The sequence below is a fragment of the Corythoichthys intestinalis genome, chromosome 5 (genome assembly GCF_030265065.1).
Source record: "Corythoichthys intestinalis isolate RoL2023-P3 chromosome 5, ASM3026506v1, whole genome shotgun sequence".
Classification (NCBI taxonomy): Eukaryota; Metazoa; Chordata; class Actinopteri; order Syngnathiformes; family Syngnathidae; genus Corythoichthys; species Corythoichthys intestinalis.
The window spans coordinates 31,660,259-31,673,566 of record NC_080399.1 but is presented as its reverse complement, the minus strand read 5'-3'; the positions used below and the strand labels follow the sequence as shown (position 1 = coordinate 31,673,566).

Sequence of the window (13,308 nt, the reverse complement as noted above, 5' to 3'; positions counted from 1 at the left end):
TTTAACGTTACGGACATAATATGTTACACTCATCCAGAGTCTTTAGTTTAGGCTTAAGGTAGGGTTATCAAAAATATCCCGATAACGGCGGCAATTAATTAATTAAAAAATGTGTCACGTTAAAATATTTAACGCAATTAATGTATGCGCTGCATGACCCTCTTACTAATTGACGCGCTCAATCTGTAATGATGCCGTTTTACCTATATAGAGAGATAATAAGCAGCGCAATATGAGTAGAGTGAATTTTGCCAGCCTTTGGAGTCTTTTTTTAATTGGCTAAAGCCTTGCAATCCCGCTACCTATGTATAGAAATATCATAGGAAGCAATGTGGGCAAGCAAGGTGGCAATTGATCTTTGTCTTAACACCATATGTCATTTCCCAACGCAGAGAAGATATGGCAATTGGTAGCACGACGCACAGTCATGGTACCACTTCCCATCATGCATTTGGGATGGCCACAGTGTCATTTACTGAAAGCTCAACAAATACACTAGATGGCAATATTTAGTCACAATATACAAAGTCACAAGTCTTTCTATCCGTGGATCCCTCTCACAGAAAGAATGTTAATAATGTAAATGCCATCTTGAGAATTTATTGTCATAATAAACAAATACAGTACTTATGTACTGTATGTTGAATGTATATATTCGTCCGAGTTGTATTCATTTTTTTCGTAATGCATTGCCAAAATGTATATGATCGGGAAAAATTATCGGGAATGATTGGAATTGAATCGGGAGCAAAAAAAAGCAATCGGATCGGGAAATATCGGGATCGGCAGATACTCAAACTGAAACGATCGGGATCGGATCGGGAGCAAAAAAACATGATCGGAACAACCCTACTTTCTCTGCAACCCGATCAACAAATAAGATGTATGCACTAAATGCCACTGGTCCTTCCAACTCCACCTAATTAGTGAGCATTCATTGGCAGTTAAAATGGATTGGACGTCTAACATCGACAATGGAACTGAAACATGACCGTTCACTGCCACATTCAAAGTCCTAACTCCTCTCCCACCCTCGTATAAGAGTATATAATTGTCTGCTAGTTCCTATCCAATGGTGATGTGGACCCTTTTCCCATAACATAGACACAAAGAAACAGGATAATGGCCTCCAGTTGTAGGGAAGTGAGCAGAGTGGAGCCACAGCGTCGGCTCCAGACAGGCAGCAGCCCGGAGGAGGCCTGTCTGAGCCCAAGACGCCTCTCTCAGCAGCACATTGGATTGGAAAATGGTTTTATCAATTTAAAGCCCGCTACTCATTGTAACGAGCTTTTAAAAAATGCTCTTCGTCCGTGCTCGTCTATTAAAAGCCGCTCAGTTGTCGGCGGAAGGAGAGTAGCTGAATGGCTCCTTTGCTTGAATGCTGGCAAACGTGGACGCGCGCTCACCACCGCCACACCAGCAATCCAACCCAACACCAGCAATTATGAAGGAAGCCAGAGAAACCACATCCACCCTGGCAGCAGTTTGGAAGATTCCAGTAGGCTTGTAAAAACGAAAAAAAGTGTACATTCCATTTTCTCAGAAGGTGTCTCAAGTTGCAGGGTCGCCCACCTGGCTCTTTTGACTCATTGGCCGCCATTGACGGCAGCAGACGTCCAAATCATTTTGACTGGGAGGGTTCTTTAGTCAAAATGGATTGGACGACTAACACTGTCAATGGAAAAAGAACACCTTTATCATATACATCCCAGCAAAAAGAACTTTGTTTAATGGTGTGCAATAATTGAGAATAAGGTAAATAAAGGCTAATATTTCCTGTGGAGGAGATAGCATTTTAAATGGCAGTACGATTTTAACCAATCAAATGTGAATCTCAGACTGTCCCGCCTATTCATCAGGTATTTACTATCCACTCTGCTATGCACCTTTAAGAAGGATATTGCACTTTATTAGACCCAAGAGGTGAAATTTGCTTTGATTGTCTGCGTCTTAGATAAAACTGTATTCCCTTTCAGGTAATTTATACCTGTTTTGAGTGTATCAGCGTTTATTTCTGCCTCGCGTGTGTGTGTAATTGACGTCACGTTGGTCACACAATGGCTGCGCTTATGTTGTCTGTTAAAATGATTGAGTGGAGTGATTTTCTCCATTGGCAGAGGCCTGAATTAGAAATCGCGATTTGCACAATTAAAAAAATTGAGCAATGGTCTTAAACATGGTCATTCATAGTAGTTGTTCTTTCAGTTTCATGTTCTTTTGTCGATCATCATCGATATGAATATGGCGGAAAACACTCAGGTGACTTGAAGTTCCGCTCTGAGACCCCCTATTTGGCCAAATTTCAAAATTGTCCAATATGCATGTGTGGTACATCATTGGAAAGCTTAATATCTTAATTTTCTGGGGGAATAAACATTTTGGACAGGAGGGCATTTAAAAAAAAAGAAATAATAATAATTAAACAGCAAAACCCTAACTGGAGGCGAGAGCACGCGAGAGCAGAATTAAAGACGCCACGATTTTAACGAGATATTATCGCGTACATACCATGTTTTGATCCAAAAACTCGATGTAGCATGTATCACCGAGTGTCAAGACACACCTGTGAATGACCACAGCTGGATTTTTTTTTTTTTTAATTTTATGGGTGAAACATGGTGATATAACAAGGGTCACGTTGCGGAAATCGCAGCCAACGAGTGGTTGAGATGTTCTTTTTCATATAAATAGGCTTTTAAACGTTATTTTTCCCATTTTTTTGTTTGGATCGATTATTTATCATCTAACATATCGGGGAAAATGCGACAGTAACAAAAAAAAAAAATACAATTAAAAACCCTTTAATGCCATCAATATGAAGCAATTATCAGAGAATCCCAAAATTTGAAAAATAAGGTCCTAATGAAACCTTTTTTTCAAATTTGTATAAAGAAAAGTCAAAATGAATATGTGTAATAAGCACTCAGATATCTATGACCCTTGCTAAATCCTGTTTGGTTTTTTCATAGAACCAGCAGATGAATGTGTTGACTTGCAGCCATCATTAAAAAAAAAAAAAAAGTCAAAATTCTGAATTCGTCTCAAAATCATGAAGGTGTATCAAATGTGATACGTTTGGCAATATAGGGTCAAGCGATAGCTATGAGGTAGATATCCGCGACTTTTTTACAGATGCCAAATTTTTCATTGTGACGTAATTTGTTTAAAAGTTTAAAATATGAGAGTGAATAATTTTTTTAAGACTTTTTTAAAAAAACTAAATATTGGACATCAATTAATAATTCTAAGCTAAAAATGACATTTTGAACAAAATAATTCCACACCTTCTTTTTAGTACTAGGTTTAAACAAAAGCGGTTGCGCGACGTCTGTAAACGGGGGTTTTCAGGGTGAAACGGACAAATTAAAAATAGTTTGGAGGCTTAGTTTTCCATGAATCTGCTATGGCAGCATATAGACAGATTGTTCTATCAAACACAACAGTTGTTTTGGCTAAAATACAGCAGTTTCTTTTAAAGAGGAGTGCAAGAGCAGAAACTGCTTTTTCAGTCTTGTCTGTTTTCCGCCATATATATTTTGATTGAATAAGAAATAACAAACAAAAATGGATAAAAACGCAGCTTTTAGATGTTAAAAATAGTAAAAATGTCAGAAATATTTTTGCATCACAATTGGCAAAAAACATCATAATTGCTTTATATTTTTTATTGGTTTGTGCGAAAATTACTCTAATCTAATAGTATAATAGTAGACTTTCTAATATCTGCAAATATCGCATCGTTGTCCAAACAAACAATATTCTATCATCTTGAAATTGGTGATTTACTTCACCAGTAAAAGCAGACAAACACAAAGGAACGTATTATGCGAATACTTTATTATCAATGTGTGAATGGTTAGCTTTTCGTCTGGATATTAATAGTATATAAAAACTATACACCAAATCCAGGCTCAGTCCTAATTTTGCTGTATAATTTTTCAAGTTGGTATTGAAATTTTCTTTATCTTTATATATATTTCTATATATATAATATAGATAAGCCAAAGTGCATTTTCCATTTTTTTCCTTTTGTCCATATACACATTGCACCATACATAAATAACGACATTGTAAAAAGGACTCCGTATTTACATGTAGAATATATATATATTTCATATAATATATAAAACTTTATATTAAATCTAGGTAGATGATATTTGGGATGGTGCGTAGGGGTCTGTCCGTGTTATCTGTGGTTGTTGAGGAGGATCTCCAGCCAGCAAGGGCAGGAGGTGATGAACTGTCTGGAGTAGCAGGGCCCCCAACCCTTGGCGAAGCTGATGCGCACGCTGTTGGGGTCGTACGGTCCGTCCGGGAAGTCGGCTTCGGCCGCGTAGCGCAGCAGGCACGAGCGCTCGTAGTCGAACACCTTGACGGAGAAGCCCGGCATCACCTTCCGCACCGCCAGGCTCCTCCCGTCGGGTGCGTCCAGGGTGGGCGAGTTGACGAAGATGGGGTGCTCGCTGCGGTTGTACGCCCACACGCCGTCCGGCTCTTTGCTGAGGAGGATGCCGTAGCCGATTTTGCCGCGCGTGCGCTGCACCGTGCTGCTGCGATGCTCCAGGTTGAGCTGGCCCAGGCAGAAGCCCGTGCCCTGAGGTAGATCGTAGAAAATGCTGACGGAGCGCTCGTACACCGTGTAGAGGCGGCCCACGCGTGTGCGGTGCTCCCAGTACGCCACGTTGCACCAGTGGCTCTGCTTGGGGGCGTCAGGTGACATGCTGGCATCTGCGTGACATGAGAGGAGATACAAAACATCAACACTGGGAAAGAATACGTTTGGAAAGATCTGCTTTTTATTGTTGCCGGCAGATGGCGACGCTATAAATATTCAAGGAGGCGCTGCGTTGAAATCCAAGCCTAGCATAAATACTGCTGCCGGCACATCCATCCGACACACACTATACATATCCTGAGGGTGTATCTAGGTCGATGGCGGGGAATACTGGCCATTGCTGACACCGCCTCATGAGGGCGCCGTCACAGTTGAAACCCACACTCTTGCTTTCCAAAAGACGCTCAAAACACGTCCTCGCCTCAAAGGAATGAATTTGGCATCTCACAATGGCCAGTAAATCCGCCCGCTAATTCACTTTTCATGGCTGCCGTCTGTGAAGTCTTTACAGCGACCGGCCTTCGTGACTTAGTGCTCCCTCGGTGGACGTTCGTCCACACGCACACTCTGTCTATTTGCATGCCTCGTGAAATACAGTGGACCCCCGTGTTATTTGTGGTTCGGGACCCGCAGATTCACCTATTCGAAGCATTTGCTACATTATTTGGCATTCTCTACGACTTAGAGCAGGGGTTGGCAAACCAAAAATGTTGGAAGAGCCGTATTAAACCCCTCCAAAAAAACAAACAAACAAAAAACAAATATGTCTGGAGCCACAAAAAACTTAAAAGCTTTATATAAAAGGTGCACCTCATTATAAGGCGCATAGAATAGACACTACAGTAGAGGTTGGGGTTACATTACGCATCCATTAGATTAGAGTTGCTGTAAAACCTTTTGCGGCTCAATATTGATTCATATATAAGGCGCACCGATTTATAAGGCGCACTGTTGGCTTTTGAGACAATTTGAGGCTTTTAGGTGCGCCTTATGGTGCGGAAAATAAGTTTTATTTTCCCCGCAGTGCATCCTATAAAGCAGTTATCCCCAACTTCTGGGCCGGGGACCGATACCGGTCCGTGGCACAGAGAAATAATAAATAATTTGTTAAGGACCACAATCTGGCCTGTGCCTCTTGACATATTACTATGCCTGTCTACTCTACTGACTAATCCGAGTAGAGATTTGTGTACATCTAGTGGTTGGCCGCCATTACTGGGGTGTTTGCACACCTATAGAAGCCCAGCGTCAGTCAATGTAAACAGTCACGTTAGCTGCTTTTGGCTGTGTGCTGCGGGCGGCGACATCTTTGGACAGCTTTTTGTATGGGGGAAAATGCCACCTGCTGAGCCAGAATAGGAGCCTACGACCAAGTCCATTCTGCCTAATATGTGGCTAAAAGCTAGCAAACGTGGCAACAAAAGCAAATGCACTGAGAGCATCATACCTTGTGGCGATCCGTATAGCTAAAGCCAAAAGACCTTTCACGATTGGAGAACTTTTATGCCTGCGACCAAGGATAAGTACCGTGAAGTTTTAGGAGAGGCTGCCGTTAAAAGATTTATTCGGCGTATGGTGGGTTACATTTTGCCCGCATACAAAGGCGTAGGTTTGCATAGGGACAAAACACTACCAACTTTTCAGGTTGCTCAAATTGTCCACACCAACTTTTAAGCAACCTTATTTGTGTTATAATAATGACTTCAGTTATATAGGTCATTTAGACTGTCTTCCCATATGTTTTAAATGTTGTAATTGACCCCACCATTACTCATTTTTTTTTCATTTTGTTCAGACATACATGTACGTCTTTTCACTTGCTAAATGTGCCGGTCCATTTTTTCCCTCCTAAACGCACATTTGATTGGTTGAATAATTGACGTCATAGTTGATTGTGGCATTAGATATTAGAGATATTATTAGTTGTTTTTTTTCAGCCAGCAGCAGCCACTGTAAGAAATGTAAAAATATGTCAATGTTGTGGAAGTGAGGAACACACCACTTTTTTTTTCACAATTTTGCTACTGAAAGTCTGACCTGCATCCGCATTAGCATAACATTAAACTGTGTGAACTTGCTAATCGGCAAAACTCGAGTAGGAAGCTGCTTAGAGAGAAGTGTATGTATTTTCTACTGTTAACGTTAGCTTAACTGTGAGAAATGTAGTGAACCGAGGTTTACCCCCTTCTCCCCAATTATGCTTTTTCTTTAATTGATGTGGTCTTAAAGCAGCTTACAAAGGAGCTTTCATTTTTATTGTTGAGTTTGGCTGTGCTTGTGGACAAAAGCAATCGTGTTTTACCTGAAGGACAGCTCCATTTTTATTTCTTTTTGTTATTCCCTGACAACGTTTTTTCAGTTATATTTGATTTCTTTATTTAGACGATGTTGAGGGGTCTTCAGACAAATGTTTATTTTTTTGAATTCCTGGATAGTTAAGAGATGATTAGTAAACTTGTATTTATTGTGTATGTCAATATAATTTATGTTCAAATAATGCAAATTAAATTTGCTCATAAAATCCGGACATTTTTTCTGGAAGTTTTCAAAATGGTTCTTTAGTAGTTTTTGAAAACAAAATTTTAATTGAACTATGTAGGCTGAACCAATACACATAAAAGTTAGTAAAAGTCAATACAGATTTATTTTGCACTGATCATTATGAGTGTCCCGTCCCCAGCAAAAAGTGTACATGCAGGTTATGCCATATCGTCCCTACCAATGTTGAGACCAAACCTACGCCCTTGCCTCATCATGTTTGTTTTTTGTCCCGTCGTGTTATTTTACATTTACTGTAATTTTCTGCCAAACGTTGCCAGTCCGTGAAAAAAAGGCCCGCATAACACCGGTCCATGATGCAAAAAAGGTTGGGGACAACTGCTATAGAGAATGACGGGCCACGTGACAACTCTGTAATATTAATGAATTAGTGTCATGTTTGTCCTCCTACAGAAACCATAATAAAACAAAAAATATATTTCACTCCCCCGTTTTTTTCCATTTTTGAACATTTAAAAAAAAAAAAAAACTCCAGAGAGCCACTAGGGCAGAGCTAAAGAGCCGCATGCAGCTCCAGAGCCATGGGTTGCTGACCCCTGACTTAGAGCGATAGATATTCAACGCGTGAATGATCATGTTATAGTGCTACTGACAGGGAGAGACGTCCACTCTATTTTATTTTCATGGGGTATGTGTTATGGTAGTTAGTACAGAAAACGTCTATTAAAGAATACCGGCAACTGGCAAAGATCAAAGACAGTCAATGACAGCAGTTAGATTGTGAAATAATAGAATTGACACAGTTACAACCAGGGGTGTGACAAAATATCGAAATGGTGATATATCGTGATACTTTGTATCCCAAAAGGTTATCGATATGCTCCTGCCAAGAATCGAGATATCGTTTTAAAAAGGTGTCAATGTCTAAAAAAATAAATAAATAAAACGGAACCAACAAGTTGCTCCCAAAATCTTCCACCATAATAGTGTCTCACTTTAATCTAAGGCTGCATTGACGGTGCACGATGCCCAATCCATTTAGACTGGAAACGTTCGTTCATTCGAAACCAGAGCATTCACAGACATTCTGTCCGATTTTCAGGGCATTTACACGTCACCTGCGGTTCTTTTTAGGGCATTTACAGGTCATTTCCTGTTGAGTTTGAGTCACTGCCTATTCATTTGGGTGATTCCCAGGTCACTTCCTGTTCTGTAACTCAGAACAAGTGACCCATAAAATAACCCGAAATCAACAGGAAGTAACTGAAAATGAACAGGTAAATGACCTTAAATGGCCCAAAATTACCTCATTGCCTGGCATTGGCTGCCACTGACGGCCATAGACGTTCAATCCATTTGAAGTGGGAGGGATGGCAGCGAATGAACGAATGTTCATTCGCTGCGGAGCGGTGCTACTAAACATTAAAAACAGCAAATATGGCGGAATTTCGGCTTTAATTTACTGTTTTAATAATATCTTTAAATTAATGTTTCCATTTTTGTGCCTTTTTGAACAAAAGAAAAATGCCATCGCTTCGAGTGGGCGGGCATATTTTTTTCCAGGCCGAGGAACTTTGGTGGGGTCAAAGTGCATCATTCGCTGTCGCCTTCTAAATCTGGACTGCGCCCTATGGCCTGGCATGAATACTACATCGTTTTCATGCGGAATTGCAACATTGTTCGAATGGAGACGGGCCCATATAAATGCAAACATGACATTTTTCGCCTTCTCGGAGAGTCACCATGTAAACGGCACCTAAATTAAGTTCCATTTTACAGCAGATTCGGTTCATCTATCACTGTCACTGTCAGGTAGGAAGTAAGATAATCTATGATATAATAGTAAAGCGGTTAGAATACTGTATTTTTCGGACTATAAGCCGCTATTTTTTTCTCGCCGTTTATACCCTGCGACTTTAATAAGGAAGCAGCTTATTTATGGTTTTTTTTTTGGAGGAGGGACAAACACGTTTCATATTTTCTTGTAAAAAATTTAAATTGGATTAGAGATATTTTAAAAGAATGGCTGTCCAAATTTTGCAATGACATAGCTCTCAGCCGCTGCACTTGCACCGATAAGGCTTGCCAGAAACTTGACAGAGTTACTCAAAAACTCTGGATTTTATTGATGGATATAGCTCCATTTGATACGATATGCTGCTCCAAAAGAATTTTAAATGGATGGGCATCCACTATTTGCTATGACAAGAGAACACGATAATAGCGTTGATTAGCCATTTTCAACTGGCACTTGAAGGACTTTATTGCCAAAGTATGTTACAAAAAAGCTACTATATAAGCGCTATCGCTAGCCATTAACCGTTTTTATCTATCTATCTATCTTTCATCTAGCGTCGTGAATGGGTAGAATGTCTAGACCGCGAATATAAGACGACCCCCTCTTTTCAGTCTTATTTCAATGCAAAAAACATTGTCTTATATTCGGGCCAATACGGTATCTTGGTGGTGACCTGTTTTTTTAAAGTTAGTTTGTTTTTAAGCACTAAGACAACACACGTTGGTGGTGTGTGTGTACTTAATAAATATATTTTTTAACAATCAAAATTTTTTTTGCGTAACATCTATGTAAATATCCAATGCTAAAACATTGACACCTGTGGCTTATTGTCAGGTACGGAATTTATGTGGATTTATTTCTAAAATTTTGTGAAATTTCGCAGGTGTGGTTTATAATCCTGAAATTACGGTAGTAGGAAAGCTAATGAAGTGTTTCCTTAGTTTCAGCGCTGTACAGTAAGTGGTAATATGCGAAAGTTACTATGTAGCTGATGTAAAACTTTAGCAAATCGAGCTTGTTTTTTACTCTCAAAAGCAGCAAATGATTAAAAAACTTTTTTTTTTTTACTTTTTTGCGGGAACCAACATGTGGAAACTGCTTAGTTATGCTTTATCAGCACTTATTCAAGAAATATTTGGGGTTGAAAAAAAAACAGCTCCCCTAGTTTAACTATATCATTCTGTGGCTTAAAAGAACCCAACAAAATTTCAATTCATTCTTGATGGGTGTCAGTTGTTTGCAGATTTTCACAACTTTTTGTGTACCTACAAAACACGAGCATGTCTTCCTCCCCTGCACACATTCCACAGGAGTAAGGGAGGAGGGGTCGGTAGGCGTGAGGCAGGGGGTCCCCCTCCCCCGCCGCCCAACTCATCCCCCCGCTGCGGGCCCAGGGACGGCATTCAGCTCCCTGACAACTTAGCACAAGCCCGTGACCCGCCGACCCCCCGGCCTTCATGCTATCAGCTCCCATTAACTCACACACAGAGTGATGCCATTATTTTGTTTCACGGAGTCTATTGGCGCAGAGGATTTAAAGCCCAAGGCCCGCGGCCCCATTCCTTTCAGCCTGTGCGCGCTTGGAGCGTAATGACCGCCCGCCACATTAACGGACGCCTTTAAGGTGAAGACGTCTCCCGCCCGAGTGCCTCTCTGCTGCCGGAGCTGCCTTAATGAAGTTTGTGGAAAAGATTAACAAAAAGCCAGACGTGCACAGACGCGACCGTGCATGCTCGCTCAAGGTTTTTTTGGGACTGAGTGGGAGTCGGGGGGCCGCAGACAGGCTCCCAGTGTGTTTGCGCACACTCTGGTGGGTAAAATGACCCCCCCCCCCCCCCCCGCCCCGCACCCTCTCATCAGGGGCCCCGACATGCATGTGCCATTAGTGAATTCCACACTGCGACTCCTCCGCTCCGTACTCGGCGTTTACTGCGAGCGGCCTTTACAAAGAAGTCGCACCCAACTTGTTTACAGCCCCCTCTATTGTCTCATATCAAACAGAGCCCTCACATCAAGGTAAACTTTGAAAGTGTGCACCAGGGCTGCCACTATTATTTTGATAGTTGAGTAATCCCTGATAGTTTTTGCTTGTGTCAGCTAATCAGTTATTTACTGTTTTTTGGGGGGATTTTTTTTTCTAATTAAAACAAAATTAGAAATTTTAAGATGGATAAAGTGAACATTTAGTTGATTTCCCTACTTTCTTTTTTAAAATAAATGTTATACCGTTTACCGATTTTTCTTTTTTTCTTATAAAAAAGTGAAGTACGATCATTTAAAAAAAAATAAATGACAAGATAAACTAACTTGACTAACCGATTAGTTTTGCGATTATTCAACTAATCAGTTCATATATAAATCAGTCTTTTTTATTTATATTGCACGACTCAGGGAATATTTACTGTATTTTTTTAATTCCTTTTTTTTTTTCAAATAAAACAATTTTTTTTAATGACAGATGAAAAAGAGAATATTTTTTATTTTATATTTACATTTTATTTAAATAATTTATTTTACTTTTCTGTTTACATGCTTTTTAAAATAAATTAATAAACACATCTACGTTTTCTCCTTTCCATTTATAAACATTTTGAAAATTAATAAATAAATAAGAGAATACATACTATGAACTAACTTGACTAATCGCCAATTATTTTGCGGTGGTTGACTACTCAGTTCATATCTAAATCTTGTTATTTATTGTATATATATTTGTATCCTTCGTGGCACGCCAGGCCCACTTAGAGTGTTTGTTGCCAAAAAGCTCAATCTTGGTCTCACACAAAAATACACACGGTCCCAAGCTTCAACTGGGACCGTGTGCTTTGGTCAGATGAGACCAACATTGAGCTTTTTGGCAACAAACACTCTAAGTGGGTCTGGCGTGCCACGAAAGATGCGCATGCTGAAAAGCACCTCATACCCACTGTGAAGTATAGGGGTGGGTCAGTGTTGCTGTGAGGCTGTTTCGCTTCCATAGGCCCTGGGAACCTTGTTAGGGTGCATGGCATCATGAATGCTTTGAAATACCAGGACATTTTAAAACAAAATCTGTTGCCCTCTGCCCGAAAGCTGAAAATGGGTCGTCATTGGGTCTTTCAGCAAGACAATGACCCTAAACATATGGCCAAATCTACACAGAAATGGTTCACCGGACACAAAATCAAGCTCCTCCCATGGCCATCTCAGTCCCCAGACCTTGTTTTGTTGGCAAAAGGGGGTTGTACAAAGTATTAACACCAGGGGTGCTAATAATTGTGACACACATTATTTGATGTCAAATAATTTTTTTCTTTATGTGGGATTTTTTTCCCCATTGAATGAATGCACTTGTATTGAAGGTTGGATTTTTCTCTTTTTTTCCATTAAGGTCCCATATTATTTGAATTGACTTCAAATGCTGATAGAATTAACTTGTGCAAAAGAATGGAATATAAACAGATTCAGAACACTGACTTCTCCTTTCCAGCATGATTCAAAACAATTCTTAAAAAAATACCTAGCATTAATATTATAGTATACTGTAGTACAATATATAATAGTAATATAATAATTATTCATTGCCAATCAGACTTTTCATAAAGTGTGTCAGTTTAAAGGTATTCTTAGTGTATAATCTGAAGTATGTGGGATTAACTCCAGAAATCGTTATTTATATGACGAACATGAGATGCTTTTATTTTGAAATGCTCACCGGAAGTACATTCGCTAAACCGCTACTTCAAGCTTTACACTCCGCAAAAAAAGCACTTTTTGTGATTGCATGTGGTGTCAGTAATAGATTTTTTTTCCTTTTGCAAATGCTGTTAACCAGCGATTTTTCATGTTTGAAGTGTCACCTTTTGACTGCAAGTTTTGGAGAAGGCTGCCTGTTTAATAGCCGGCTAAAGTAGGTCGTCTTTTTTCCCCATTCACCTCAATATAGCAATGCTAACGTATATAGTGTTTAATATAGATGTTTTTTCTTATTTTGTATGTCTGAACTTTAATTCTACAGCGTGTTGATGAGAGAAAAGAACTGGAGTCTCATATGCCATCAGCACGCACGCACAAATGGACGCACGCACGCGCGCAGCGATAAAACGCAGCCGTGAAAATGACCGCCCTCATTTTTATTTACCATGCGATAAATTGACTCATTGCATATCGCAACAGGCTTAGCAACTTTAATAATACATGTCATTAGTTAGTTAGATGGACTTACAATCTCCTGTCATTATCATTCATGGCCGACGTGCAGCCAAGCGTGGCATTGAAGAGACAGAGCACAACAGTGTACCCTCCTTTGTTTCTTTAAAAATAAGTCAATGTTTTGGACTCTCTGGTGCGCTTTTTTTTGGCTTTGTGCCGCTTTCCCCTCTTGCATACCAAGCGTCCGACATTCTGAACTTTCCAC

The 13,308-nt window shown here is 40.0% G+C and overlaps 1 protein-coding gene across 1 annotated transcript in view; it reads right to left on the bottom strand.

The window, feature by feature from the left end:
• Positions 1 to 3,113: 3,113 nt before the first annotated feature.
• smad6b (SMAD family member 6b) overlaps positions 3,114 to 13,308 on the bottom strand; it is a 49,896-nt gene continuing 39,701 nt past the window's right edge. The window contains exon 4 of the mRNA XM_057836203.1: positions 3,114 to 4,728. Coding sequence (XP_057692186.1) covers positions 4,187 to 4,728 — 542 coding nt within the window. The 3' untranslated portion in view covers positions 3,114 to 4,186. The remainder of the gene's footprint in view (positions 4,729 to 13,308) is intronic.